Source organism: Coenobita brevimanus, chromosome 93, assembly GCF_032717465.1.
Source record: "Coenobita brevimanus isolate Jiangsu-jjx chromosome 93, ASM3271746v2, whole genome shotgun sequence".
Lineage (NCBI taxonomy): Eukaryota > Metazoa > Arthropoda > Malacostraca > Decapoda > Coenobitidae > Coenobita > Coenobita brevimanus.
This window is the reverse complement of record NC_137046.1, coordinates 28,272,723-28,299,488: the sequence shown is the minus strand read 5'-3', so window position 1 is coordinate 28,299,488 and position 26,766 is coordinate 28,272,723. Positions and strand designations below refer to the sequence as shown.

General features: G+C 43.5%; 1 protein-coding gene across 1 annotated transcript in view; it reads right to left on the bottom strand.

The window, feature by feature from the left end:
- The window catches only part of Wdr81 (WD repeat domain 81), a 523,698-nt gene that overhangs the window by 416,168 nt on the left and 80,764 nt on the right, over positions 1–26,766 (bottom strand). The window contains exons 9-12 of the mRNA XM_080282279.1: positions 23,825–23,853; positions 22,150–22,155; positions 15,444–15,561; positions 5,900–6,515 (exon numbers count right to left, since the gene is read on the bottom strand). Coding sequence (XP_080138405.1) covers positions 5,900–6,515; positions 15,444–15,561; positions 22,150–22,155; positions 23,825–23,853 — 769 coding nt within the window. The remainder of the gene's footprint in view (positions 1–5,899; positions 6,516–15,443; positions 15,562–22,149; positions 22,156–23,824; positions 23,854–26,766) is intronic.

The window sequence follows — 26,766 nt, the reverse complement described above, 5'->3', positions numbered from 1 at the left end:
AGTAGTGTGGTCCCCACACAAAAAGAAACATATAAACAAGATCAATATACAAAGATAGCAACCAAGACGGTCCCTAGCCTGACAGATGTCGTACAGGGAAAGGCTGGAAAAACTAGACCTGCCTTCCTTTGAAGAGAGGAGAGAGAAGGGCGACATGATTGCAGTGTTCAGGGCCATGATGGGAGTAAACAAAACTGACACAGAAGATCTGTTTGTATGGGATGGGAGAGTAGCAAAAGGATACAGAATGAAACTGTAAAAGCTAAGTTGCTTGAATGACATCAAGAAATACAGTTTTCCATATAGATGCACAGACCGGTGGAATAGCCTGGAGAAAGAGAACGTCCAGTCTAAAAACTTAAACGAGTTCAAAGCAAAATCTGACTTACTGAGAAACTGAGACGAGACCCCACAAGAGTAGCTCAGTTCCTGCATATCACAACTAGGTAAATACACACACACATGCAAGCATGCACACACACACACACACACACACACACACACACACACACACACACACACACACACACACACACACACACACACAAACTTCAAAGTTCTTATTCACTGTTATCAAGTAGAACAGCATCATCTGCATACAACTAATCTGAAATACAGTCAAGTCGCCTAAGGTGCAGCTAATTGGTTCTGGGCCAAGTCCGCGCCATAGCAAACCGTGCCATACAAATAACTATGCCTATGGGAAAATGGAATTTGGTTCTGGGCATTCGCCCAAAGTCCCCCTTTTCATCTCACTTTTCCCCATTTTCCCCCACTTTACACAGGCATACAATCAAGCAATCAGTCAATGCATGTATTACACACAGATTAAACACTAAACAATAAGTAATAAAGGGCTTTAAGGGCATAAAATACTGAACATAACTAACTCCAGTGATGACAATGCTAAAGTGGAAGAGGTAGGGTTGGGGGCTCTATAGCTATTTTATGCATGTGGTTCGTTTCCGGCCCCCCCCACCTTGCCGTGTCATAGAAAACCGTGGCATAGAAGTCCATGCCATAGGCGACTTGACTGTACTATACTCCATCTTTAACAGTTCATTACTATCTTCAACCCTCCCTCCATTACATCACTGTCTTCTTCCAACAGTGATATTACACCATTCACTTAAGCAACCACCTATTCTCATACAAGTTTCACTAATATCATAAAACTCATCACTGTTAAATAGCATGCCATCTACAATGTACCGTACATATGTAAACTTTTCATGATCTCTATCTTGTACACTTTCTCTAAATCCACAAATGCGATGAACACTTTACAAACCTCTTCACAATGTTTCTCCACTCAGTACATCCCCTACCATTCCTAAAGTCACCTATTTGCCACTTGCTAGCCTCCTGATATACTCCTTACTTCATCCATCCATCCATCATCCAATCCTATGTCGCCCCATGAGGAGCGGAGGAACCCGAGGCTTGGCAAGTTGGTCCTGACATTTATGACGATAGTGACCAGCCTCACTCATCCCTGAGTGGTATTATGTGAGCAATAAACTCCAACCACCCCTTGGATATAAACCTACACAGGCTCAATCCAACTGGAGCACCTTAACCCCTTAAACGCGGCTGTGTACGGCCGATCCCCCCCCTGTGGCGGGGTTGTAGCGGGGTCTGAGTACCTGTGGGAAAATATTTGCCAAAAATCAGAGATTAACCCTAGAACATTAAAATTTTTATGGCATATAGTACTTACATTCAGCTTTCTCCTGAGACTGATGTTGAGCCTTCGTGGACTACCAAAGGACTTGTGAAGACTTGCAAAGTTGGGTAACAAAGTCTTCACTTTCACACCTCCAGAAACCCGGTTTTCTTTCTACCACAGCCTCAATCTGTCACAGTACACTTTATACAACAACGTACAGGTTGTTTGGAATCCGTATTTGTACAATAAGCACTGAAAATAAGGCTATAATGAACGGAGCGCACGGCCGACATGCAGCGCGGCGGCGATCTTCCCGTCACTGAACACACATTTCCCTTTTCACGGCTAAAAACACGTATACTACATTATTTTCCTTCATAGTACTTTGCAAAGGCTCGCTTGGCACTATTACGGCCCTAAAAATCACTGTCACTGCCAGTATTGTGAAGCGGGAATGAGGAAGACCACCGTGGCGTGAGTTTATTCAGCCTTACGGCAGGCACTTTATTCTCGCTCCGGTTGGCCACTCGCACTTCATTTCTATCGCTCACTTTCACTCTAGCTGTCAGTTTTTTGCCTTATTGATCAGTGTCACTGTCCATTGTTATAAAAATAATATTTTCTACACAACAAACTGTCACTGTCAGAACACAGAATAGAAACATATGCTTTCAACTTCTTACACTGGAGTGACTGTCACTCGCAATACTTATATTATTACTATGTACAATTATTTACACAAAAAAACACTGTCACTGTCAGTGCTTTTACAAGTACATACACTAATTTACACTCATCAGACTGTCACTGTCAGTACGTAAAAGAAAACTAAACACTAGTATCACTGTCACTCTCAGTATTATTTTCAAGATTCTTACCCTTATTTTCAATATCTAGTCAGGCTGTGGTAGTCAAAGAAACACGGGTAAGCACAGAGGGGAATTTTGCACTCTTTGCACTGCAAGGAGGTGCGCCTAAATGTTCTGTCCTGCCTGGTAGTGTGGCTGCACACATGACACCTCCTGAGTGCTTTTCCCCTCTTGGCAGTGGCAGGCAGTGGCTCCAGGCGGTGTCGCTGAAGGTAGTCCTGACACTGTAGGCGGTCTGGAGGTGTGTGTGGGTGGTGCTTGGGACCTGATGGCAGTACCTGCCCAAAACGCTGAAGCAGCTGGTACACACAAGTCTTTGAAAATCGTCGGAGAGAGTAGTTTGCTGGCTTCCTGTTCTTGATCTTATACAGGATGAAGGCGTTCAGCATGCACATATCAATCAAGTGCAAGAACACCTTCCTGTACCAGCGACGGTTCCTCCTCAGGCAGTCTATCTCTCCGATCATCATGTCACACTTGTCCACCAGCCGCATATTGACGTTGTAGTCAATAACAGCATCAGGCTTCATCACAGGATCGCCAGTCCTTCTGTCGACCTTCCCTGTGGCCAGCATTTCCCCCCTGTGAACTGTGGTGAGCACATTCACGATTCTCTTATCGTGCCACCTGATCGCCAGCATCTTGTCAGTTTTCTTCAGGTGCACGTCTCCCCGCTTTGATTTTTCAGCCTCGGGGAGGGCAGGGTAGTGTGCCCTATTGCTCCTGACAGTGCCACAGGATCCGACGCCGTGTTCAGAAAGGTACTTGGCAAGTTTTGGAGCTGTATAGTAATTGTCCGTATACAGGACATGATTCTCGCCAAAGTACTTTTCCAACAGCACTTTCACCACAGAACCAGAGAATCCAAGGGGGTCAGTCTTATCCAAGTCGACATTGCTGGCGGTGTAAATAACGAAGTCTAAGATGAACCCCGTCTTGCAGTCGCACAGCACGAAAAACTTTATTCCAAAGCGGTGGCGTTTGCTAGGAATATACTGCACGAACTGAAGACGGCCCCTGAACAAAACCAAGGACTCGTCAATCACAACTTTCTTGAAGGGGCGCAGGAACCTCGTAAACTTATCCTTGATCAAGTTCAGGATTCCCCTCACTTTCCATAATGGGTCAGTTTGGGAAGGCTCATCATTGTTCGCAAAGTGAAGGTAAGTCATGAGCTGCCTGAAACGATCGCGACTCATGTATTTATTGAAGATGGGTGTGGGGCAAAGATCGTCTGAACTCCAGTATTCCTCAAGCTTATGCTTCCAATTGTGGGGTATCAATAACATCAAACCAATAAATACAAACAGTTCCCTGATCGTTACAGGAACCCATGCTGCCATCCGCGACGTGGATGGCGTTGCAGCTTCACCTTCTCCTTCACGAACTGCAGCAGATTGCCCCTCGTACCTGTTCGTCTCGGTACAAATCTGCTCCATTGCTTCGTTATCCAGGAAGGCCAACAGGTAGTCCAAGCATTCACCATCCTCTGGGACAAGGAAGTCAGCCTGTATTCCACACCCACTGGCATCAAAGGGCAGATCTTCCGGCACAAAATCTGAGCCCTCTAACCACACGAAGGCATCCAGAGTGCCCTGCCTAGGCTGGGAGGTGCTGGGGGCGGCGGTGGGTGAGGCAGGGCGTGAGGCAGAGGCTGTCCTAGGTCATGTCGGTGTAGTGATGGTGGTGGTGGGGGAGATAAGCAGAGGGTTCAAGGTCACTCGCAGTGGCGTGACTGGCGAGTTGCCTAGTGCGAGTAACCTTAGGAGCTAGCCTTACACTAGGGGACAAAGTTCTAGCCCTACTAGCATGAACAATGGGCCTACGGAAACCTCTACTACATAAACTAGACTGCCTACTTCCCTTCCGAGGTGGTGAAGGCGACTCCGAAGACTCCGGAGAAAGGGCAGCTGAAGATGACGACAAGAGAATGGGGCTGGGAGTGTGTGGCGGGCTGGCGGTGGCGTGACGTGGTGTAGGGGACAATGGCTGGGAAGCTGGGTCACCACTTCTTTTCCTCTTGGCCCCCTTTCCATACACTAGGCCCCTTTTCACAGGAGCCTTGCCTGTTGAGGTGCTTGGCACAGGAATAGTCACTTCTGGCACCTCAGACTCAGCACTCGATTGCGTGTCCGACTCTGCCAGGCTAGACAATACACCGACGTCACTTCCATAATCCATGGACGCTTTCAATAACTCACTAGCTATAGCCGAGTCACTAAGTCCCTTAGCAGTTCCTTGTAAGGTTTTGTACGGGGTGGAGGTCACAAAACCCTTTTTCGGAGGGCTGGAAGGCACAGACTCGGAAGAGCTTGAGTTGGACATGGTGTCACCTTGAAAGATTCGCGTGGACTGACACCTAAACAGGGGCAAACCGTGCGAAAAAATGCTAGTGTGACAACTGGGGAAACAAGCGTTTCCAAATAGCATAAAGTGCTTGCGAGAGGAAGGCGCAGATTGACACGTATGAGCCGTCCGCGCGCTGCCATATCGCACGACGAGGGAGGGCCGGGCAGCGGTGCGTGGGTGGGTAAAAAAAATGAAACTTGGCAACAACCGAGGTCAGTAGTACAAAGGTCAAGTGTGCTAAAAGTAGCTCAAGGGTGGCGGTACTGATAGACAATACCAGCTGGAGCCTGCTTGCCCGCGGTTATTCAAAATTTACTAGAATCGCAAACGCGACGATCCGCCATTATGTCCTTTTGGCCGAGCGTCGCAAATGAGACAATCCGCGTTTAAGGGGTTAATTACCCACTAACCACCAGGTGCCACAATTAGATTATATATGGTTACCACCCAGCATAGTAAATGGTTTCCTGGTGCACAGGAAACCATTTGGCTTGTCACTCAGTGTAGAGTTACCCATAGGCAGAAGGAAGTGAAAAGAATGAAGGAAAGAAAGACAGAAGAGGGAGTGTAAAGTCACCCATTGGCAGAAGAAAGAGGAAACAGTGAGGGAAAGAAAGATAGATGAGGGAGGATGGAAGAGAGGAAAGGTTTCTCTGTGATAATTCTTCCACATACCTTTCCTACATCACTGAACAGACTTACACCAAGAGAAATTTTGAATTCAATTCAACCTCTACATTCTTGTGTTTTTCTTTAGTTTCTTTCTACTAACTTAAATCTTACTCAGTTTATGAACGCTCCCTTACAATGAAGGGGTTAAAATACAAGCAATATCCATCCCCTCTGATGTGAATGATATGTCAAAAGAATACTGGTAAAATAATCTAGTGGAAAAAAAAAAAAAAAAAAAAAAAAAAAAAAAGAAAGTTTAAGTTACACCATATTCTTTACATCACAGTGGATAACTCTGCAACATTACTGCTTGAAGGGTTTCTGGTGCAAAAATACTCACCCAGAGCTGTGTGAGGTGGATGAGGGAGCACTGAAACACAAGTTCCAGGTCACACTCCACGCTGCTGTTACTCTCAGCCTTCTTTAGTATTTCAAAGGCTTCATCACTGATCAAAAGTCTTTGATAGCCAGCAAGTGGCTTCTCTGAGTGAGCCTCATGAATGAAATTGGTTGATTCATCACTGATAGTGTCTGAGAGAAGCGGTGAGCCATCACTACTGCTGCCAGCCTTCCTTCCACCAGAAGATGGGGCTCCAAGAGCATCTATACTACTCTCTCCCTGCTGAGCTGTGCTAATACCTACTCCAGTATTCTGACTCTCATTCTCCCCTTGGCACATGGTTGAATCCAGAGTCAGAGTCAGTCTATCAAATGCTCCATCTCTTTTTGAATGATCACCTTCCTTATTAATATGGGAAGGCTGGGATGACTCAGGATAGATGAGACTGTCCGAGATACTAGGGAGGAGTGTGAGGTACAGTGCATCATCAACGAAGAGATGATGTAGTGTGATGTCACCAAGATGGAGGCCTCGATCCTGGGTATCTCGTGCCGCTTCAAGCAGCTGGTACAGCACAAACAATGGCCGCACCTCACACTCATTAAGTTTGGCTGGGCTGCAAGAAGAAAATACTTCAGCTACCAAACAAATACATGATAAATTTGGCATATAAATACAGTTGTATATTACTGTTCAGCTTAAAAACAACAGCAAAGTACAGTACTGCACACAGGGTAAAATGACTTACACTAGTTATTTGCAATCCCGAAACTAATGGGACCTCAAATCTCTCGTTAATAAAGGTTGTTCAGCAGGAAAGCACTCCCAATGTGAACAGAAAATTAATGTGCATGTACCCAAACCTAACAAGATAGCTAACCCTTTCAGCTCAACTGATGCCAAATGTGGTCAGAATGAAGTGTTAATTTCACTAGTAATGAAGGAGAGACATTCCTACATCATAACGATGACTGAATGAATTTCATGCAGCAGTGATCTGTATGCAAGTTATGGGAGTTAACAAGTTTCATCAAGTGAAAACAAACTGACTCTGCAATGAAGTCATATACTGTATAATGCAAAAATTTTACTCCTAACACAAGCTTTACTGAAAGTTTTTGCACTGTATAAAATCTCTCTCTTTCTCTCCCCCCCCAATGCACACACACACACACACACACACATACAGGTCGCCGACAGAGATGGAGCTCTTCCTGGATCGTGGGGAAATAATCACTGAACCAGCCTACTGTGATTATGTGAATGAGTGCTTGAGTGGTGGTCCCATTGGACAGCAGTTAAAAAAAAAAAAATGCGACTTCAGTCATAAAGGGTACAAGATATAGTGGAAGTAGAAAGTTTCCATATTTTTTTTTTATGCGAGGGAGAAGGAACCAAAGGCCATGAGCCCGCAGTAACAGTTCCCTCCAAGAGAAAAACAAAATACAATAGAGAGCCAAATTCAAGATCCGATCATTTTGAGATGCCTGGACAGACTGCGTTTGAAAGACTGGAGATCATAGGCAGCAGGAAATACAGACAGAGGGAGACAGTTCCAGAGTTGATCTGTTGCATAAATGAAAGACTGGGAGTAACGGTTAACTCTTGCATTAGAGAGTTGGACAGAAAAGGGATGAGAGTTTGCTGCTAGACAGGTGCTATGCGCCCGTCGTAGAGGTGGCGGAATGCAAGCAGACAGTTCAGAGAAGCAGTGACCATTAAAGTAGCGATAGAAAAGAGATAAAGATGCAACAGTGCGGCGAAGAGACAGAGGTTGAAGGGAGTCAGTAAGAGGAGGAGAGTTAATGAGATGAAAAGCCTTTGACTCCACCCTATTGAGAAGAGCTGTATGTGGGGAGCCTCTCCACACATGAGAGTTGTACTCCACACAGGGGCGGATAAAACCCCTGTATAGAGTCAACTTTTGTGCAGGGGTAAAGAAGGAACGGAGTCGGCTTAGCACACCCAATCTCTTGGAAGCAGATTTTACAAGAGATGTAATATGATCTTTCCAAGATAAGTCCCTAGTAAATGAAACCCCAAGCATGTTCAAGGATGATGCAGGACTAAGCTGAATATTATTAAACATTAGTGGGTATACCTGTGGAAGATTCTGTCGGGTTGATAGGTGTAAGAACTGAGTCTTAGATGCATTAAAAACAACCATATTATTTTTACCCCAGTCAGAGATACGAGCTAAGTCAGACATTAGGTGTGCCATAGCCTCATCCTTTGTTTGTTGAAGTAACTGTTGAGATGGGCGTAGTGGGAACCAAATGGAAAGGTGAAGGGTGGAGTCATCAGCGTATGAGTGGATAGGGTTAGATGTACAGCTTAGAAGATCATTGATGAATAAAAGGAAGAGAGTTGGTGATAGGACAGAGCCCTTAGGAACACCACTGTAGATAGATCTAGGAGAAGAACGATGGCCGTCCACAACAGCGGCTATAGAACGACCAGAAAGGAAGCTAGCGATAAAGGAACAGATAGAAGGATAGAAACCATAGGAGGGCAGTTTGGAAATTAAAGATTTATGCCAGACTCAATCGAAAGCCTTTGAGATGTTAAGTGCAATGGCAAAGCTTTCGCCAAAGTCCCGAAAGGAGGATGACCAGGAGTCTGAAAGGTAGGTGAGAAGATTGCCAGTGGAGCGTCCCTGACGGAACCCGTACTGATGATCAGAAAGGAGGTTGTGATACGAAAGATGCCTTAAAATTTTTCTATTGAGAATTGACTCAAAAACTTTTGAAATACAGGATGTTAAAGCAATTGGACGATAGTTGGAGGGTTGGGAGTGGTCACCCTTCTTTGGGACTGGCTGAATGAGAGCAAACTTCCAGCAAGAAGAAAAGGTACAAGTTGACAGACAAAGGCGAAAGAGTTTGCCTAGGCAGGGTGTAAGCACAGAAGCACAGTTCTTGAGAACAACAGGAGGGACCCCATCAGGCCCATATGCCTTGTTAGTACTGAGGCCAGTGATAGCAGAAAATACATCAGCTGAAGAAATTTTAATGTCAGCCATGAGGAAGTCAGAGGGGGGAAGTGATGGAGGAACAGCACTGGAGTCGTCTAAGGTGGAATTGGAGGAGAAAGTCTGTGCGAAGAGATCTGCTTTATCAGTAGAAGAAATAGCTACAGAACCATCAGAGTAGAAAAGAGGAGGGAAGGATGATGAGGTAAAGTTGTTAGAAAGGTTTTTGGCAAGGTGCCAGAAGGAGCGGGAAGAATTCGAGTTGGAGAGTTGAGAGCATTTAGGAGGGATGAAATTATTTTTAGCAGAGCGAAGAGCATACTCAGCATGATTCCGGGCAGAAACGTAAAGATGATGTGATTCAGGGGTGGGTTGGCTCCGGTACCTTTTGTAGGCCCTCTCCTTGTTGCGGACAGCATTAGAACAAGCGTGATTAAACCACGGCTTTCTTGCTTTAGTCAAAGAATATGAGAAAGGAATGTATGCTTCCATGCCCGAGAGAATAACCTCCGTAATGCGCAAGGCACATTGAGATGGCTCACGGCCATGGAAGCAATAATCATTCCAGGGAAAATCAAAGAAGTACTGTCTGAGGGCCTCCCAGTCTGCGGCTCCAAAATGCCACAGACGACGTTTCCCTGGAGGGTCCACAGGCCGTACCAGAGTGATAGGACATGTTACATCATGGCGGAAAGGGGCAGTTCTTTGTTTACAAACAGCGAGGGAGATTTTGCAGGCTTCTCCAAAGATGATGAGGGAAATGTAAGTACTAAGCTGAACCAAACAAGAGTAGAAGGAGTAGAGAAAACAGCGAAAAGGAATGTCCAGGAGTTAAAAAAGGTATGGGGAGTAATTAGTGAGTTGCAGGAATGGACCATAGAGCAGGAAAACGAGATCAAAATTCCACAGAATAAACTGGAAAAAGTTTGCACAAGCAGCGGTGAACATGAAAGAGAAGTCAAAGAATTAAAAGTGAGTAATGACTCTGCCTCAAATTAAATAAAACAGCTCAAGAGAGAGAATAAGAGGTTGGAAGAAGAAAGGGACAGGATGAAAAGTAAACTAGATGAGTATGAATCCCAATCAAGGATGCAAGATGAGCACATTAAGGAAATCAAGGAGCAACACAAGGGATGGAAAAAAATTTAGGAGGAAGGAAAAGTATATTTGAAAGAGATTGTAGAACAACAAAGCAAGGAAAAGGTGGAGAAGGAAGTGGTTAGGGTACTGAGAAAAAGAGAATCTTTATTCAGAGATGTAAGAAAAAATGTGTAATAGTTTCAGGAGTAAAAGAAAAATGTATGACAGTAAGATCAGAAAGAGAAACAGAAGAACTGAGTAAGGTTAAAGAAATAATATCAGTAGTTATGGAGGGCAACAACGAGGCTCAAGAAGAGACTGAAGAAGTGTTTAGGTTAGGAAAGTATGAGGAAGGAGGGGCGAGGCAATAGAAGGTAAAGTTTAAGTCCCAGGTAATGGTAAACGAAATCATCAATAGAACATGGAAATTATCAGACAAAGAAAGGTTTAAAAATGTTTGGATAAGGAAAGATGCAAATGAGAAAGAAAGAGGTAAAAATAAAGGAGTTAGTAAAGGAAGCAAAGGCAAAAAACGAACAGAGAACAGAGGAAGAGAAGACAGAGTTTTATTGGAGAGTTATGGATCAGAAACTGAGGAAGTGGTACCGACGGAGAGAAGGAGAGAAGAGGGTATAAAAAACAACAAATATAACATCAAGGTGGCATACACTAATGCTGATGGGTTTAACATCGGCAAGGTTTGAAATCAATGATTTTTTGAGGGTATATGACCCTGATGTTATGTGCTTTGTAGAGACCAAATTAAGAGAAAGTATTGATGTCCATATGGGAGATGGTAAATACAAACTGTGGAGAGGAGAGAGAAAAGAGAAAAGGGGAGGAGGAGTGATGATAGCAGTGAAGAACAACATAAATGTAGATACCGTGGAAATGGAAGAGGGCAGGGCAGAAGCGATAAATATGAAATTAGAAACTGGAGAGAATGGCAAGAGAGATATGGCAGCAGTGTATGTTCCCCCTAAGACAAGAACATGGAGTGATGATGAATACCAGATGTTGTCAGGCATGGCCAGTTATCTACAGGAAATTATTAAGAAAAGCAACAATATAATCTTTATGGGTGACTTTAATTGTAAAGAGATGAACTGGTAGGAATGGGACTCAGGAGGCAGCGAAGATTTGTGGGGCACTATATTATCAAATATAACAACGAATAATGTGATAACGCAGTGGCTTAACCCTTTAACCGTGGGTGTCATTCCAGAATGACATTGCAAAAACTGGACCAAACCGCGGGTGTCATTCTCGAATGTTTGTGAATATTTTGAATACCCCGCGTTTTTTCCGTGCGCCAATTGTTTCAAGGGAGAGTAGCTATTAAGTTCTTTCACTCCAGGCGACCTCCACCTCCCTCCTCCCACCCCCCGGGCCCCCACCTCCAACCCCCCGGGCCCCCTACCCCACCCCCCGGGCCCCCCACCCCACCCCTGACCAACACGCATCAGTATCTGTCCAACTGTGTGAGTGACAACATCGCTGATGTGGCAGTGAAGTGAGGGCAATTACAGTGCCTTTTACCTGCCTCAGTGAACACAGAGTGGGTGTTTATCGTATGTGCAGTGTTCATATATGTTTATAGTATTATTATCAGAATGAGGTTGGCATTTGGTAATGGTGTGTGAGCGAAAAATAGTGATTACAACACCGCTGATGTGGCAGTGAAGTGCGGGCAATTACAGTGCCTTTTACCTGCCTCAGTGAACACAGAGTGGGTGTTTATCGTATGTGCAGTGTTCATATATGTTTATAGTATTATTACAGAATGAGGTTGGCATTTGGTAATGGTGTGTGAGCCAAAAATAGTGATTACAACACCGCTGATGTGCCAGTGAAGTGCGGGCAATTACAGTGTCTTTTACCTGCCTCAGTGAACACAGAGTGGATGTTTATCGTATGTGCAGTGTTCATATATGTTTATAGTATTATTATCAGAATGAGGCTGGCATTTGGTAATAGTGTGTGAGCGAAGGTAATGGTGTGTGAGTGAAAAATAGTGATTTTAGATCGCTCACTTCTAATGGCACTGCCCATCCAGTGATAGTCAACGAAATCATGAAACCTACATCAATGCAAAGCCGAAGGTTAGTACTTTCTAATGGTACCTAATTTTTCGCTCTAGATTTATTCTGTGCAGAGTTATAAAGGTTTAAAGTTTGTTTACATTTTGGCTGGAACCCCCGCGGGAGAGGCCAGTCGGGGCAAAACAATGCCCTCGGTTAAAGGGTTAAAGAAATGACACGGTTCCGAGGTGAGGACACACCAGCAAGATTAAATTTACTGTTTACCAAAGAACCCGATGTAATGGAATCTTCGAAATATCAGTGCCCTCTAGGAAAAAGTGATCATGTGGTCATTGAGTTCCAGATGATAACAGGGAACATGGTGCCAAGAGATGAGCTTTATAGGCAGGGAAGATACAACTTTGGGAATGCAAACTTTACAGGAATGAGAAAATTTTTCGAAAATGCAGAATAGAGAAAATTCAGAGAAACAAGAGAGATTCAGAGGAAGTGGGAAATCTTTCTAGAACTCTATAATTTGGGAGTGGAAAAATATGTGCCAAGATTAAGGGGGAAAGAAAACAGGAAAAAGAAATGGTTTAACAGAAGGTGTATGATAGTAAAAAAAAAAAAAAAAAAAAAGAGAGAGAGAGAGACGGTGTGGAACTGGAGAAAGAGAGGTAACAACAAAACAAAGGAAATATATAAAAAAACTAGAAATGAATATACAAGAATACATCAAGTGGAAGAAAGGAACTTTGAAAAAGCTATAATAGACAAATGTAAGGATGAACCCAAACTGTTTTATAGATTTGTCAAAGGCAAAATTGAAACAAAAGGAAGGAATCACCAGACTGAAAGTAGAAGGAGAGGTCTATAAAGATGCAGCAATACAAGCTGAAATAATGAACAAATGTTTCCAATTGGTTTTCACCAATGAAAAGGAGTTTGTGGAAGGGAAGGGAGTAACTAGAAATGTAGTGATAAGAGATATAAAAGTGGAAGTACAGAAAGTGTATATATTACTGGAAACTCAAGATGTAACGTAAGCCCAAGGACCATATGGAATCTCTAACTGGGTACTGAAGGAATGCAGAGAACAACTGGCAGATAAGATTCACAGTTTAATTGTGTGTTCTCTGGAAAAGGGGAAAGTGCCTCAAGAATGGAAGAGGGTAAATGTGGTACCAATTTATAAGTGAGGAAACAGGGATGAACCCCAGAATTATAGACCAGTTTCCCTAACCAGCATGGCGACAAAATTGTGCGAGAGAATCCTGAAAGATAGATAGATGAAATATCTGGAAGAGACGAATATTTTGGCTGAAAGTCAGTTTGGATTCAGAAGTGGAAGGTCGTGTGTTTCCAACTCGCTGAGCTTTTACTCAAGAGCAATTGATGTGCTACAGGAAAGAGACGGTTGGGTGGATTGTGTGTATTTAGATTTGGAGAAGGCATTTGACAAAGTACCCCATAAGAGACTAATGTGGAAACTAGAGCATATAGAAGGACTGAAGGGAAACCTCCTGGAATGGATGAGAGACTTACTGAGAGACAGACAAATAAAAAAATAGTAATAATAATTGGGTTTTATGCCAGGTATCCCCGAAGGGGTGAAGGCGTTGCCCCTGGGTAGAGGACTTGAGAACTGGAGCGTGTAGTATTTTATGACCGGATGCCCTTCCTGATGTCTACCAATGACCCTTGGGTGGATCCGATCCTCCGACCCTTCGGTCAGAGCGGAGCACTCTAACCCACTGAGCCACAGCTGCTACAAAGGATAGGATGTCTGGATGGAGGGAAGAAACAAGTGGAGTCCCACAGGGCTCGGTGTTGGCGCCAGTAATGTTCCTGATTTATGTAAACAATACAGAAGATGGAGTGAACAGTTATGCAAATCTGTTTGCTGATGATGCAAAGATCTTGAGGAAGGCAGAGGTTGAGGAGGACTGTAAAATGCTACAGGAGGATCTGGATAGGATACATGATTGGAGCCGGATATGGGAAATGAAATTTAATGTAAAGAAATGTAAAATATTGGAAATGGGTAAAAGTACCAGGAGACCATCACTGAATTATTTTTTGGGTAATGAATTAATCACAAAAATGAGAGAAGAGAAAGATTTGGGAGTGCTGGTCAAAGATAGTTTGTCACCAGAAAAGCACATTAACAAGATAGTTGGAGAGACTTATAAACTCTTGACTAACATAAGAGTAGCATTTCATTATATGGATGAGGAGATGATGAAAAAATTGATAGTGGCCATGATCCGCCCCAGGTTAGAATATGCAGCGGTAGTGTGGTCCCCACACAAAAAGAAAGATATAAACAAGATTGAGAGAATACAAAGAACAGCAACCAAGATGGTCCCCAGTCTGACAGACCTGTCATACAGAGAGAGGCTAGAAAAACTGGATTTGCCTTCCTTAGAGGAAAGGAGAAAGAGGGGAGACATGATTGCAGTGTTCAGGACCATGGTGGGAGTAGATAAAATTGACAAAGAAGATCTGTTTGTATGGGATAAGAGAGCAACAAGAGGACATGGAATGAAATTGAAAAAGTCAAGCTGCTTGAAGGATATCAAGAAATATAGCTTTCCTTACAGAAGTATAGACTTATGGAATAGCCTGGACAAAGAGATCGTCAAGTCTAAAAACTTAAACGAGTTTAAAGCTAAATTCGACTTATTGAGAAACAGCGACGGAAACCCACGAGCATAGTACATTCCGTGTATATCACAATTAGGTATATTAGGTAAATACTTAAATATTTGGAACAACTTAGAAAAAGAGGTGGTGCATGAGAAAAACATTCATGTGTGTAAAGGTAGACTTGATAAAAGTGGATATGGAGACAGGACAACATGAGCATTGCTCAATTCCTGTATACTACAAATAGGTAAATACAAATAGGTAAATACACACACACACACACACACATGCAAACACACACATGCATACACCTGGTCACTATTCCCCATCCACCCTGTACAGAACTTCACATACCCTACAAAAACATCCACACCTAACCCCAGCATTTGATTTTCTTTTTTGGCAATATTTCAATATTTTGTGTACTTGTACGTACATTTTTTATTTTTATCTGTTATTATCACCGAGTTGGACCCTAATGTAACCTAAAAATATTTTTCAGTTCAATTTGTTAGGTATTTCTTGTGTCTGAGGATTTTTTTTTGCAAGGTTAGGTAGGTAACCTAGCTGTCCCTCCAGAACACTTTTAATTTTTCACATAAACAATTAACTCCACACTTTGACGTTTCACACTTCGTGCAGTTCTGGCAGAACATACCTCCGTCGAAGTATGAGGAAAGACTGTAGAGAAAGAGAGAGAGAGAGATTGCATCTATCTATATATATATACTGTATATTCCTTCAATTGCTTCCAATGAGCAAGCACAAACTGGGGGGGGGGGAGGAGAGGGTGTGGACATACAAAACCACATGTTCATACCTAAAGGACACTGCATGATGGAGGGTGTGGATGGCTGCAGCCAAGAAAAGGAATATATGACGTTCCCCCTCCACAGCACATAGAGCTGGAAGCACACTGTTATGAGATCCATACCCACCTTTGCCATCCTGTCCTCCTCCGTGCCACTCACCACACTCTTCCCTGCAGAAGCATAAATCATATTCAGTGACAGTAAAAATGCTGTTCACATTATTGCTGACACTGTCCCTTAAATGCAAAACTTTATAACCCTGACAATCATTCTTCCTAATCTGTTATTTAGTACCTACTGGAAAGCTTGTTTGTGCTTTCAGGGGTAGATCAAAAGTTAGACAACAGGTTCATATCATCCCTCCCCCACCCACCAAGTCAGATTTTGGCTCTTCTCAAGAACAATTATATAACAAGAAGGGTTAGTTATAATTATGTTCTAGGCAACCACTGCCTAAATTTTTTTGGCAACTCCTTCTCCTTGGATATCTGTCATTCAAATTACATCCTCCACTGACAAGGCATTATTATGTCACTCTGACCATATGGAGATGATGGAGAGTGAGAGACTAAAGAGGAGAGTGTATGCTGGAGAGGTGGATGTGGGGAGAGAGAGGGAGAGGCTGAGGATGAGATGGAGGGATGGAGTGGCGAGATATATGAGAGAGGGGTGTGTGAGCTGGAAGCAAGGCAGTGAAATGGCATTGGACAAGGCAACATAGAGGTGATTTGTTTGTGGCTGCCCCTTACAGGATTGACGCGTCAAGCAATAGACAGACAGATAGACTCATCAAGCAGTTGACATGTAGCAAGGAAACAGGGCCACCAATAAATGAAACCTGGTAATATACATTAGTAACATTTAAATCCTAAGGTATTACAATAATTTCAATAAGTTTGTTATTAATTACCCAATTTAAGTGAAGCTTGGCATTTACTTTCTTCACTTCATTACAATTTTTCCACAACTATGTAAAATCTTGAATACTGTTTCCTTCAGCATTTAAATATACTGCAATGGAACACAGTGCTCCAAACTAGCTAGTTTCCATTTCAACTTATCCACATGGATGACTGGATTCTCCCTAATAATGCCTTCTTTAAATTAATGAAGATGTTGGGCTTGTTTTTAAATCCTTTTCACTTCATCTGACCCCACTGTCAGGAACAATGAGTTAAATCAGGAAAATTAATAACACACAGTTACTTACTAAGTAGAACATGAGCACTGGATCAATGTTACAGACCAACCGATGCCCACTAAATGCTGTGCTGGTGAAATAACAACATTCATTCCTACCATGTCTTTTATTTCAAATGTCGGTGAACATTCTCAAAGACAATATGATTGACAAAGACTGAAGTCTGTATGCATGAAGTTTCACTTAAATCAGTTCATTAATAAGAGATATATTGGCATTATTTGGGGACATCCAAGTATGGGTGAGGATGAAAGTAGGTATACAAGCATGGGCGATTGTATGTGTGTATGCTCCAACAGAAGATCGAGTGGCAAGAGTGAAAGATGAGTTTTGGGCGAGAGTAGAAGCATGTATGGACAAGTTTGAGAGGAGCGAGAGAGTGCTGTTGATTGGAGACATGAATGGCAAAGTTGGGAATGTACGAGTGGATGGAGTGGTTGGTCAGTGGGGTGTGCCAGCTGAAGTAGATGGGAATGGTAGTGCTTTGGTGGACATCTGTGCTGGTAAGGGGTTGGCAATAGCCAACACCTACTTTCGTCATAAGATGATCCATCGGTATACATGGAGAGTAATGAGGAGGATGGATGGTGAACTTGTTGAACGAAAGGCAATGATAGACTACGTGTGTGTGGATGAACGAATGAGAAGACAAGTGTTGGATGCAAGGGTGTGGAGAGGGTGGGGGAATGGAGTCTCGGACCATCACTTAGTGATGGCCAAGGTAGAGCTGCAAAGAAAGTGGTTGAGGAGACGAAGGGGAAGACAGGAGGAAGCAGCTCCTGTGAGAAGAGTGGAGAAATTGCAAGATAGTGAGAAAAGGACAGAGTATAAGAGCACAGTGGAAGAAAGATTGGGAAGGTATGAGCTAGAGCAGATGGAAGGGGTGGAAGACGTATGTAAGATATTCACGGAAGAGATAAGCGCAGTGTGTGAGGCGGTTTGTGGAGTGAGGAGGAGATGCAAGGGTGTGCAAGGGACAGCATGGTGGAATGATGACGTGAAACGAGCTGTGGAACAAAAGAAGAAGGCATATGGTGAATGGTTGGCGAGTAGAGGTAGGGGAGAAGATGAGAGAGAGAAGAGAGAGGTATATGTGAGCAGAAGGGAGGTTAAGAGACTGGTGAAGGAGAGTAAGAAGAAAGTGGATGAAGAGTTTGGGAGGAATCTGAGTGTGAAATGGAGGGAGAGTAAGAAATTGTTTTGGAAGGAGGTAAAGAAAGTAAGGCAGTGTGAAAGGGGAAATAGTAGGGGAGTGAAAGATAGGAATAATAGATTGTTGGTGGAGAAGAGAGAGAAATTGAGGAGATGGAAGGAGCACTTTGAGGATTTGTTGAATGTAGAGAGTGAGAGCAGTGTGAGTATAAGTGGTTGGGGAATGGCTGGGAGAAGAAGAGATGAGAGGAGGGAGGAAGAGATCAGTAGGTCGGAAGTAGTGGAAGCGATGAAGAAGATTAAGCTGGGAAAGGCCCCAGGAATTGATGGAGTGTGTGGTGAAATGCTTAGGTATGGGGGTGAGATTGTTGTGGAGTGGATATGGAAGTTGTGTAGATTGGCTTGGGAAGAGGGAAGGGTTCCAGAGGACTGGAAATCAGGTATAATTGTTCCTCTGTACAAAGGAAAAGGGGAGAGAGAAGTATGTGGTAACCATAGGGGTATTTGCCTTCTTAGTGTGACTGGTAAAATATATGGTAGAATACTCATTGATAGGGTTAGGCATATGACAGAGGAGCTAGTTGGAGAAGAACAAGGGGGATTTAGGAAGGGAAAAGGGTGTGTAGATCAGATATTTGTTCTAAGATGTTTAGTGGAGAAGTATCTAGAGAAGGGAAGGAAAGTGTTTGCTGCCTTCATGGACTTGGAGAAAGCTTATGACAGAATAGATAGGCAAGGTATGTGGAAGGTATTAAGAATATATGGAGTGGAGGGGAAATTGTTGAGTGCTGTAAAGAGTATGTACGAGGGAGCTAGGGCTACGGTGCGAGTGGATGGTGAGCTGAGTGAGTTCTTTGATCTCAATGTGGGACTGAAACAGGGGTGTGTGATGTCTCCATGGCTGTTTAATATATATATGGATGGGGTTGTAAAGGAGATGCAAGGTAGGGCAGTGGATGTGGGGGTGGCCCTAATGAATGAGGGTGAGATTTGGAAGCTTCCGGTGTTGCTGTTTGCTGATGATACAGTATTGTTGAGTGAAGATGAATGGGAGTTGCAAGGTTTGGTGAATGAATTTGGGACAGTGTGTAGGAGGAGGAAGCTGAAAGTTAATGTAAACAAAAGTAAAGTTATGGTGTTTGAGAGGAATGAAGTCACAGAGTGTGCAGTGAGGTTGGATGGTGAGGATATGGAGAATGTGAGTGCATTCAAGTACTTGGGTAGTGTGATGAGTAAAGATGGAACTTTGGGGGATGAAGTACGTGAAAGGGTACAGCAGGGAAGAAAGGTTGTTGGTACACTGAAAGCAGTGATGAGAAATAGGGAGGTGAGTATGGAAGTTAAGAAGTCACTGCATGATGGTACTGTGATCCCTACCCTGATGTATGGAAGCGAGGCGTGGACCTTGCAAGAGGGGAACAAGTCAAGAGTGAGAGCAGTGGAAATGAGTTACTTGAGAGGAGCATGTGGAGTGACGTGGAGGGACGGGTTGACGAATGAAGAAGTGAAGGAACGTTGTGGGGTAGATGTGGATGTGGTTGAAAAGATTAGGAGAAATACACTGAGGTGGTTTGGACATGTGGAGAGAATGGAGAATGAAAGACTGACTAAGAGGGTGTATGTAGGTGAGGTGGAGGGAGGGAGAGGGAGGGGTAGACCGAGGATGAGGTGGAGGGATGGAGTTGAGAGGTATATGAGGGAGGGGGGGGGGTGAGTTGGGGGGAGGGGAGTCAAATGGTGGGTGACAGAGTGACTTGGAGGCGTTTTGTCTGCGGCCACCCTTTGCGGGATTAGGGCGTCGGGCTATAGATAGATAGATAGATCCAAGTAGTGAATCAACCTGTTGTTCACTTTCTGAACAATAACTTCCACTATTGCTATCAAATACAGTAATCTCTTCAATATCTGATGTAATACAGCCAAAGGCATGTTCAGGAAGTGGGATCATCCAGATACTGGGACCCTGCCTCCTGGACTGGTACTTATTGACCCTAACCCAGCCTAACTCAGAAACCACCCAAATAACTCCCTACCAGACATATATTGCACCTATTTAAGACCCTATTCACACAAATAAGGGACGGAAAGCATGAAATAAATGAAAAGGAACCAGAGAATGAAGAATTAGAAGTGAGTGTGGAAAATATTTAGCAGTGTAAAGGGTATTTACAACACGTCCGTGGCTGTTATGAAGATTAACCCACTCCCTCTAAGGCTCTGGCAGTGATGAAAATGCTCTTGAGGCACGTACAGTAATCCAGTGTTGTGATGCACTTAATCCTTTGCACTGTGAATTATAATTGTTTAACACTGCACATTCTGTTCTTACTTATGCCATGCCAGTTGCAACTGCCAGTTTGCACTCTGCACTTAATCCTTGGCACTCTGAATTCTATTTTCTTAACATTGCACAACACTGTAAATTCCCATGTGGTCTAGTGGCGAGGTATTGCAGTTTATTCACAATAACGAGCACGTGCGGCATCAACTGTGATGAGAGTCTAATCAGGACGGCAGTTAGGCGGTAACTTGGGAGGGGAGGAAGCAAGAAGCCATGTGTAAACACAGCTGGTTGGCACCACACGCCAAGCTCAAATTATGGTTGGAAAAAAAAAAAAAAAAAAAAAAAAAAAAAAAAAAAAATAATGTTTTTTGGCCATTTTGGGGTTCCGAAGGCCTGGGCCCAATGTCCGGTCATTGGGATGTCCAGTTACTGGGCATCCGGATATTAAAGAGATTACTGTATAGTGTTGTGAGCTGGATACGAAGTAAACAAATTTTCAACAGATCAAAAATAAAACTTAGATTAAGCCCATTGTAATTAATGTCCCTACCCCTCTCCCTTCTTCACTCCCATCTCCTTTCTGCTGTTACTTAGATACCTTGAGATTCATTTATGGCTTTTTTGATCCAGTTCAAAGTAATACAAAATTTTTTCGTTTTGTGTTTGCAGACCACAATGTTCTAAACAAGTGCTGAGGAGTCAAAGGGGCCATCTTTCCCTCCCCCAAGCTGGTAGAAGGGGTGACACTGGGCCTCTAATGAGACAGAAAACTGATGAGACTATCAGGGTTGATTGCTTGGTTTGGTTCCTATCAGGCCAAAACTCATTCAAGCACAACAACCTGCTGCTGGTTGATATAGCTTACATTCTTGCCAATTCATCTCCAGCTAGGCAGGATGCAAATTTACCTCATTCAATACTGCTCATACTGTTTATTATGCACCTGGTGGATTAGTAGGTAATTAAGGCATTCAAATCAGACGAGGCCTGTGCAGGTTTATATCCAAGGTGTGGTTGGGGTTTATTGCTCATGTAATGCAAATTGGGGATGAGTGAGGCTAGTCACTCTCATCTTAAATGTCAGGACCAACTTGCCTAGCCCCAGGCTCCTACGCTCCTCATGGGGCAACACTGGATTAGATGACAAATGAATGAATGATAGTATTATTCATTCATTCACCAGGTGAAGAGTAGCAGCATCCGGACAGCCAAAGTTTGCCCAATTCTATTGGTCACACTTCCGTTCACTCACAAGTCAAGCCCACAAACTCCTGGATCCATCTGATAAGCCAAAAGGTTTCACCAGGTACTGTAGCTTCACATACACCTATCCGATAGTCAATCCGAAACAAAATCACGTTAAAAAGGGATGCCGAATCCCTGGCCATGCGGTTCTCCACACAAAATTAATCCAGCCAGCTCAATCTCTTGTCAGTCCCTTAGCCTCATCAACTTCCATACTTCTCTTCACACATTCATCCACCATTATTTCTCCACCTTCATCTTGGTCTCGCCTCCTCCCTTCTTCAAATTAGCTCAGATATACCTTTTTCACCACTCTATTGTCATCCATTCTCTCCACATGACCATACCATCTCTGTACACTCTTTACAATTCTGGTGTCCACTGACTTCCTCATTCCATATCTTTCACAAATCACATTATTCCATATCCTATCCACTCTCTGTACTCCACATACATTCCTCTACAGTCCCATCTCCACTGCTCTTACTCTTGACTTTTCATTTTCATCCATAGTCTCACACCCGTAAGTTAAAGTTGGCACTAACACTTCTCCATGTAAGCCTCATGCAGCTGCAACACTCAAGCCTCTGCTTCTTATCAAGGCACCAGCTACATTCTTTCCTCATGTCACTCCACTTCCAACTTTTTTTGCACACTTTCCTCTCTTTTCTATCACTGTACCCAGGTATTTGAACCTCTCACCAATTCCAGTCTCTCTCCATTCACTGTAACGTCGAACTGGGATTCACCTTTTCTCTAAATAATCATCACTTTACTCATTACTACATTTACTTTCAAAGCACGACACTCACAGACATCAGCAAAACTCTACGCGAGTCTACCAAGTCCTTGTCTGGTATTTGCTAGTAGTACTGTATCATCAGCATACTGTATATCAAATCTCAGATATACAGTACCATCCATCACCATTCATTACCAATACCACCCTATCTCCATTACACATGTTTTTACTTCTCTCATCACCCCATCCATAAATATACAGCCCTACTTTATCCGGACCTGTTCATTATCCGGATACTGGACCTTGGCTCTATTAACCATTAACCAAATTTACTTGTCATTATCCAAACATGAAAGTCCCCAAGAACTTTGGCCAGCCTGCCGACATGTTCAAACAACCGTTACCGTGGCCACTGGGCTCTAGCCATGTACGGGAAATAGATCGTAACTCACAACCTGAGCTTAAATATCCGTATGCCCCTGTATTGAATGGTCAAAGTCGCCACTGGCCCAATCACCCCCTACAAACCAACAGCACCTGATTTTTTTTTTTTTTTTTTAATGTGTCTGACTCTGGGCATAGGCTTCACAGCCTGCTTCCAAGGCCCAGCAGTCCTCCTACATTCCATACACCTCTACATGCCACCACTTCGGTGCTAACATCCACCGTCAATACTGAATACATGCTAGGGCTGTCTCATACAGGACCGGCGTATTGGTATTAGCGGGGGTACTTTTACGACATGTCAGCGAGTCCTCTGGTAGATCAGCAAAGCCTAACTTAATGAAATTTAAATCCTTAAACTGTTCCCTGCCCCAGCAGGGAGTTGAACCTGGATCAGGCAGGACTGCAGGCCACCTCTCTACCGACTGAGCTACCGCCAATTGTAACCCACAATCGGTGTCAAAACACTCGTATGGATCCCCACTGAATGTCCAAAGTCAAGCGGCCACCGGAATTAGTCTTTCCCAACTGCCACCGTATGTGTAACACAGACCGCAAACCACAAGTCAGACGAAAGTGTCCGTCCGCCCTATTACTGAAGGGTGAAAATCTTGCCCACAGCCTCACTTCTCCACCCTTCCCCCTCTCATGCTCCCCGCCTTGCTAGGCCTGCCTCCCAGCTTCCCCCTCACTCCCTCAGTCCCTCCTCTCCTTCGCATTGAAAGCAATGACCTATGAGTTTTTATAGTTTTTGGTGATGTATTTGAATACTATTGGTTGCATCAAAATTGCAAAAACACCACGAGAAAGCTCATGAAATTCTGCATCTAGACATATGCTTAGCTCTTGCAAGGTGCTGGCAAAATTTTGCACTAGGATACTGTAGTATGAAGTTAAATGAAGAAGGTAAGTTTTACTCTTGAACAACATTTATTCTCACTGCAGTTTTGTTATTTTACTCATCAGTTTTCTGTGTTTTTATCAGCTTGTCTTATAGTATAAACACCAGCAAAGATGATGGTATACCATTTATACCAATATAACCAATTTCCAGTGGTATATTTGGCCGTGGATTTTTTTGTTTTGGGGGACCCTGGGAGTAGCTATCACTCATGTCCCAGAAAGGTAACTGATTTTCCAACTGTCTTCAGGCTTTTTGTGGATTTTTGTTGTTACATGCAATGTTTTCTTGGTGTTTAGCATTAATCTGGATATTCCTATGTGTGTGTTCTGATGTCTCAGTAGGGCGGAATGACCAGAAAACACTGCCAAAATTTGGAGGGGTACTGTACATAGTTTTTTTTTTTTAGCATTACTGTACTTTGGATACCCCTATGTCTGTTTTGATCTCTAAATATACCAGAATGACTGGAACACACTGCCAAAGTTAGGAAGGGTACTTCACAGTCTCCAGCAAAAGTCGAGCGACCGGCTCGAATGGCACCGTCATACCCCGAGTTTCATCCCCCCCCCTTCCCTTGTTCCCATTCATTTGTCTACCCTCCACCCTTCCCACATCCAAGGGCCTACTCGCATTGTCTCAACCACTCTTCCATCATCCATTTGTCTCGGGAAATATTGGTTTTGTTATGATAACGAATAAAAACACAGTACACAGTATTTTACTCCATAGTACAGTTATTTATACACCACAATCTGAATATGGGGTGATATAAAATAGTAATATATTCGTATGACAGTGAGGTCTGTAATGATACAATTTATAATTTTGATGGTTGTATCCAGTCAGTGTGTAACATTAAACAGTCGGAAGCTATAAGCAGATGTTTGTAGTGGTCGGTGGTGTGTGTGGGGGGGTAGGTGGCCATCACACGTTGTGGTGGGGGCATGGAGAGAGGGAGATGGGCCCGGGGTCGACGGCTCCTCCTGGGGTGGATAGTGTGTGTGTGTGTGTGTGTGTGTGTGTGTGTGTGTGTGTGTTTTCCACCAATGCTCATAAACACGTCTTTATTATCACCATGTAGCAGCTGTGGCTCAGTGGGTTAGAGCGCTCCGCTCTGACCGAAGGGTCGGAGGATCGAATCCACCCAAGGGTCATTGGTAGACATCAGGAAGGGCATCCGGTCACAAAATGCTACATGCTCCAGTCCAAAAGTCCTCTACCCAGGGGCAACACCTTAGCCCTTCAGGGATACCAGGCGTAAAACCAAATTATTTTATTATTATTTTTATATATGATGTGTGCATTACAATATTGTCCACTGTGCCATATAATAATGATATTTATAGTGTAACAATATGGCAAATAAGCATTTAATGATGAGAACACAGTAAGACCTTATTTTCTAAATGTTATTCAATCAGATATGCAGTGCAATAGCAGATTATAATACATTAGTTTGAATGTAGCCTTTAACTCTGCAGGGTAAGTCAGGCTAGAACACCAGATCTCTAGTAAAACATTCACTATTGTCACCACACCACATGTTATTGTAGGGCAACTGGAACAGGGCTATAGCAATGGTGGTGGATGGTCCTACTTGGTGTTGACAGGGTAGCCTTCTCTCTCCCCCAGTTACCCACAACATTCCAGTATCATGTAAATCCAATGTCTGAACCCATTGTTTCATATCATTTTAAAATGTGTTCTTAAATATACCAGTAATCAGTTAGTCTTCCTTATTAAATAGTTGCGTAACCAAAACCAACCATCATCCAATCCTACATTGCCCCATGAGGAGTGTAGGAGCCTGGGGATAGGCAGTTGGTCCCAAAATTTAAGATGAGAGTGACCAGCCTCACTCATCCCTGAGTGGCATTACATGAGCAATCAACCCCAACCACCCCTTGGATATAAAACTTCACCGGCTCAATCCAACTGGAGTGCAATAATTACCCATTAAACCACCAGGCACCAAAATTTGGTTATATGGTTACCACCCAGCGTAGTAAACGGTTTCCTAGTGTACAGGAAACCATTTGGCTTGTCACTCAGTGTAGAGTCACCCACAGGCAGAAGGAAGAGGAAAAAACGAAGGAAAGAAAGACAGAAGAGGATGGAAGGAAAGATGGATGGAGGAGAAGAAAGGGCAGACACCCGACAGCAGTGCTACATTGAGTGAGTGGATGGTGAGCACCCCCACCTACCACACCGTAACCAAAACCGTTTGTCCATTTTAACATCCTTCCCTCTCTGAGGCAGCTGACGTTTCGGCTGACGATAGTTAATGGGAAAAACCACGGCCACACAGAGATAGAGGAAAGTAGTAACAGACATGGGACACAAGTTGAAGAGCAAATAATCATAAGGTTAACCTGACCGCTACGTCTATTACGTTGTTATAAGTAAAACTGACCAGTGTGAACTGTAACTAGTCAAATCCTTTTTGAAAACGTTCTCGCTGAAAATGAATAAACTGAATTATGTTGTATGGCACAATAATGCTGATTAGCGTAAGCTACAATCGAGACAAGTTTGTTTGGTTACTGTGCAGATCATCCATTCGGCCAATTTAATTTTTGGTTACCTTTTTCGAAATACGTCGTGCTATAAATGTGTGAATCGCAAATTACACCCTATTGCAGTTGTAAGTATACAGAGCAAGGTTATATTCCTGATATTGTTATCAGGTGGTGGCAAGTCTCTTGCTGGAGTGAGTGGCGATAAGAGGCTGAGACTAGGAGTGGAGGGGGTTGGCTGTATGCAGTGCCGGATTAACCATGCTGTGGCCTGGCAGGCAATGCAGACCGTTGGCCTGCAACACATAGAGCTCTTTTTTCCGCTATTTCCAGTGAAATTTTGACATGACCTATGATGGCCTTTCTTGATGACCTGATGGGTGATGGCCTTTATTTGGATGCCCAAAGCGTATATTTATTCCGCTCTGGAAGTCTGGATGGCCTGTGACAGGCCATGGCCTGGCAGGCAGTTGCCCATTTTGCCTATACCTGGTAATCTGGCCCTGGCTGCATGGTGTGAGCAGGGTCAGCACACCACGCGGCTCACTCTACTGTTGGCTGTCCTGTGTATGAAATTGACCTTGATACTTATAATAATGAGAGCAGCAATGAATGGCGTCTAAATATTGACTGACCTTTGGTAATGCCAGTAACCACGTCATGGCCTCGGCTTGACCAGCTTAGGCAGTTTAACCACCAGACAAGCTGTCACTCAGTCCCTGTTGCCCAATGTTATCTGATATCATTTATTAAGACATCAATAACCAAGATAATACTGATCCTGTGTTTTACTTATCAGCAACACTTTGCTATTATCACACATGGGGTATTAGTAGTAACTAA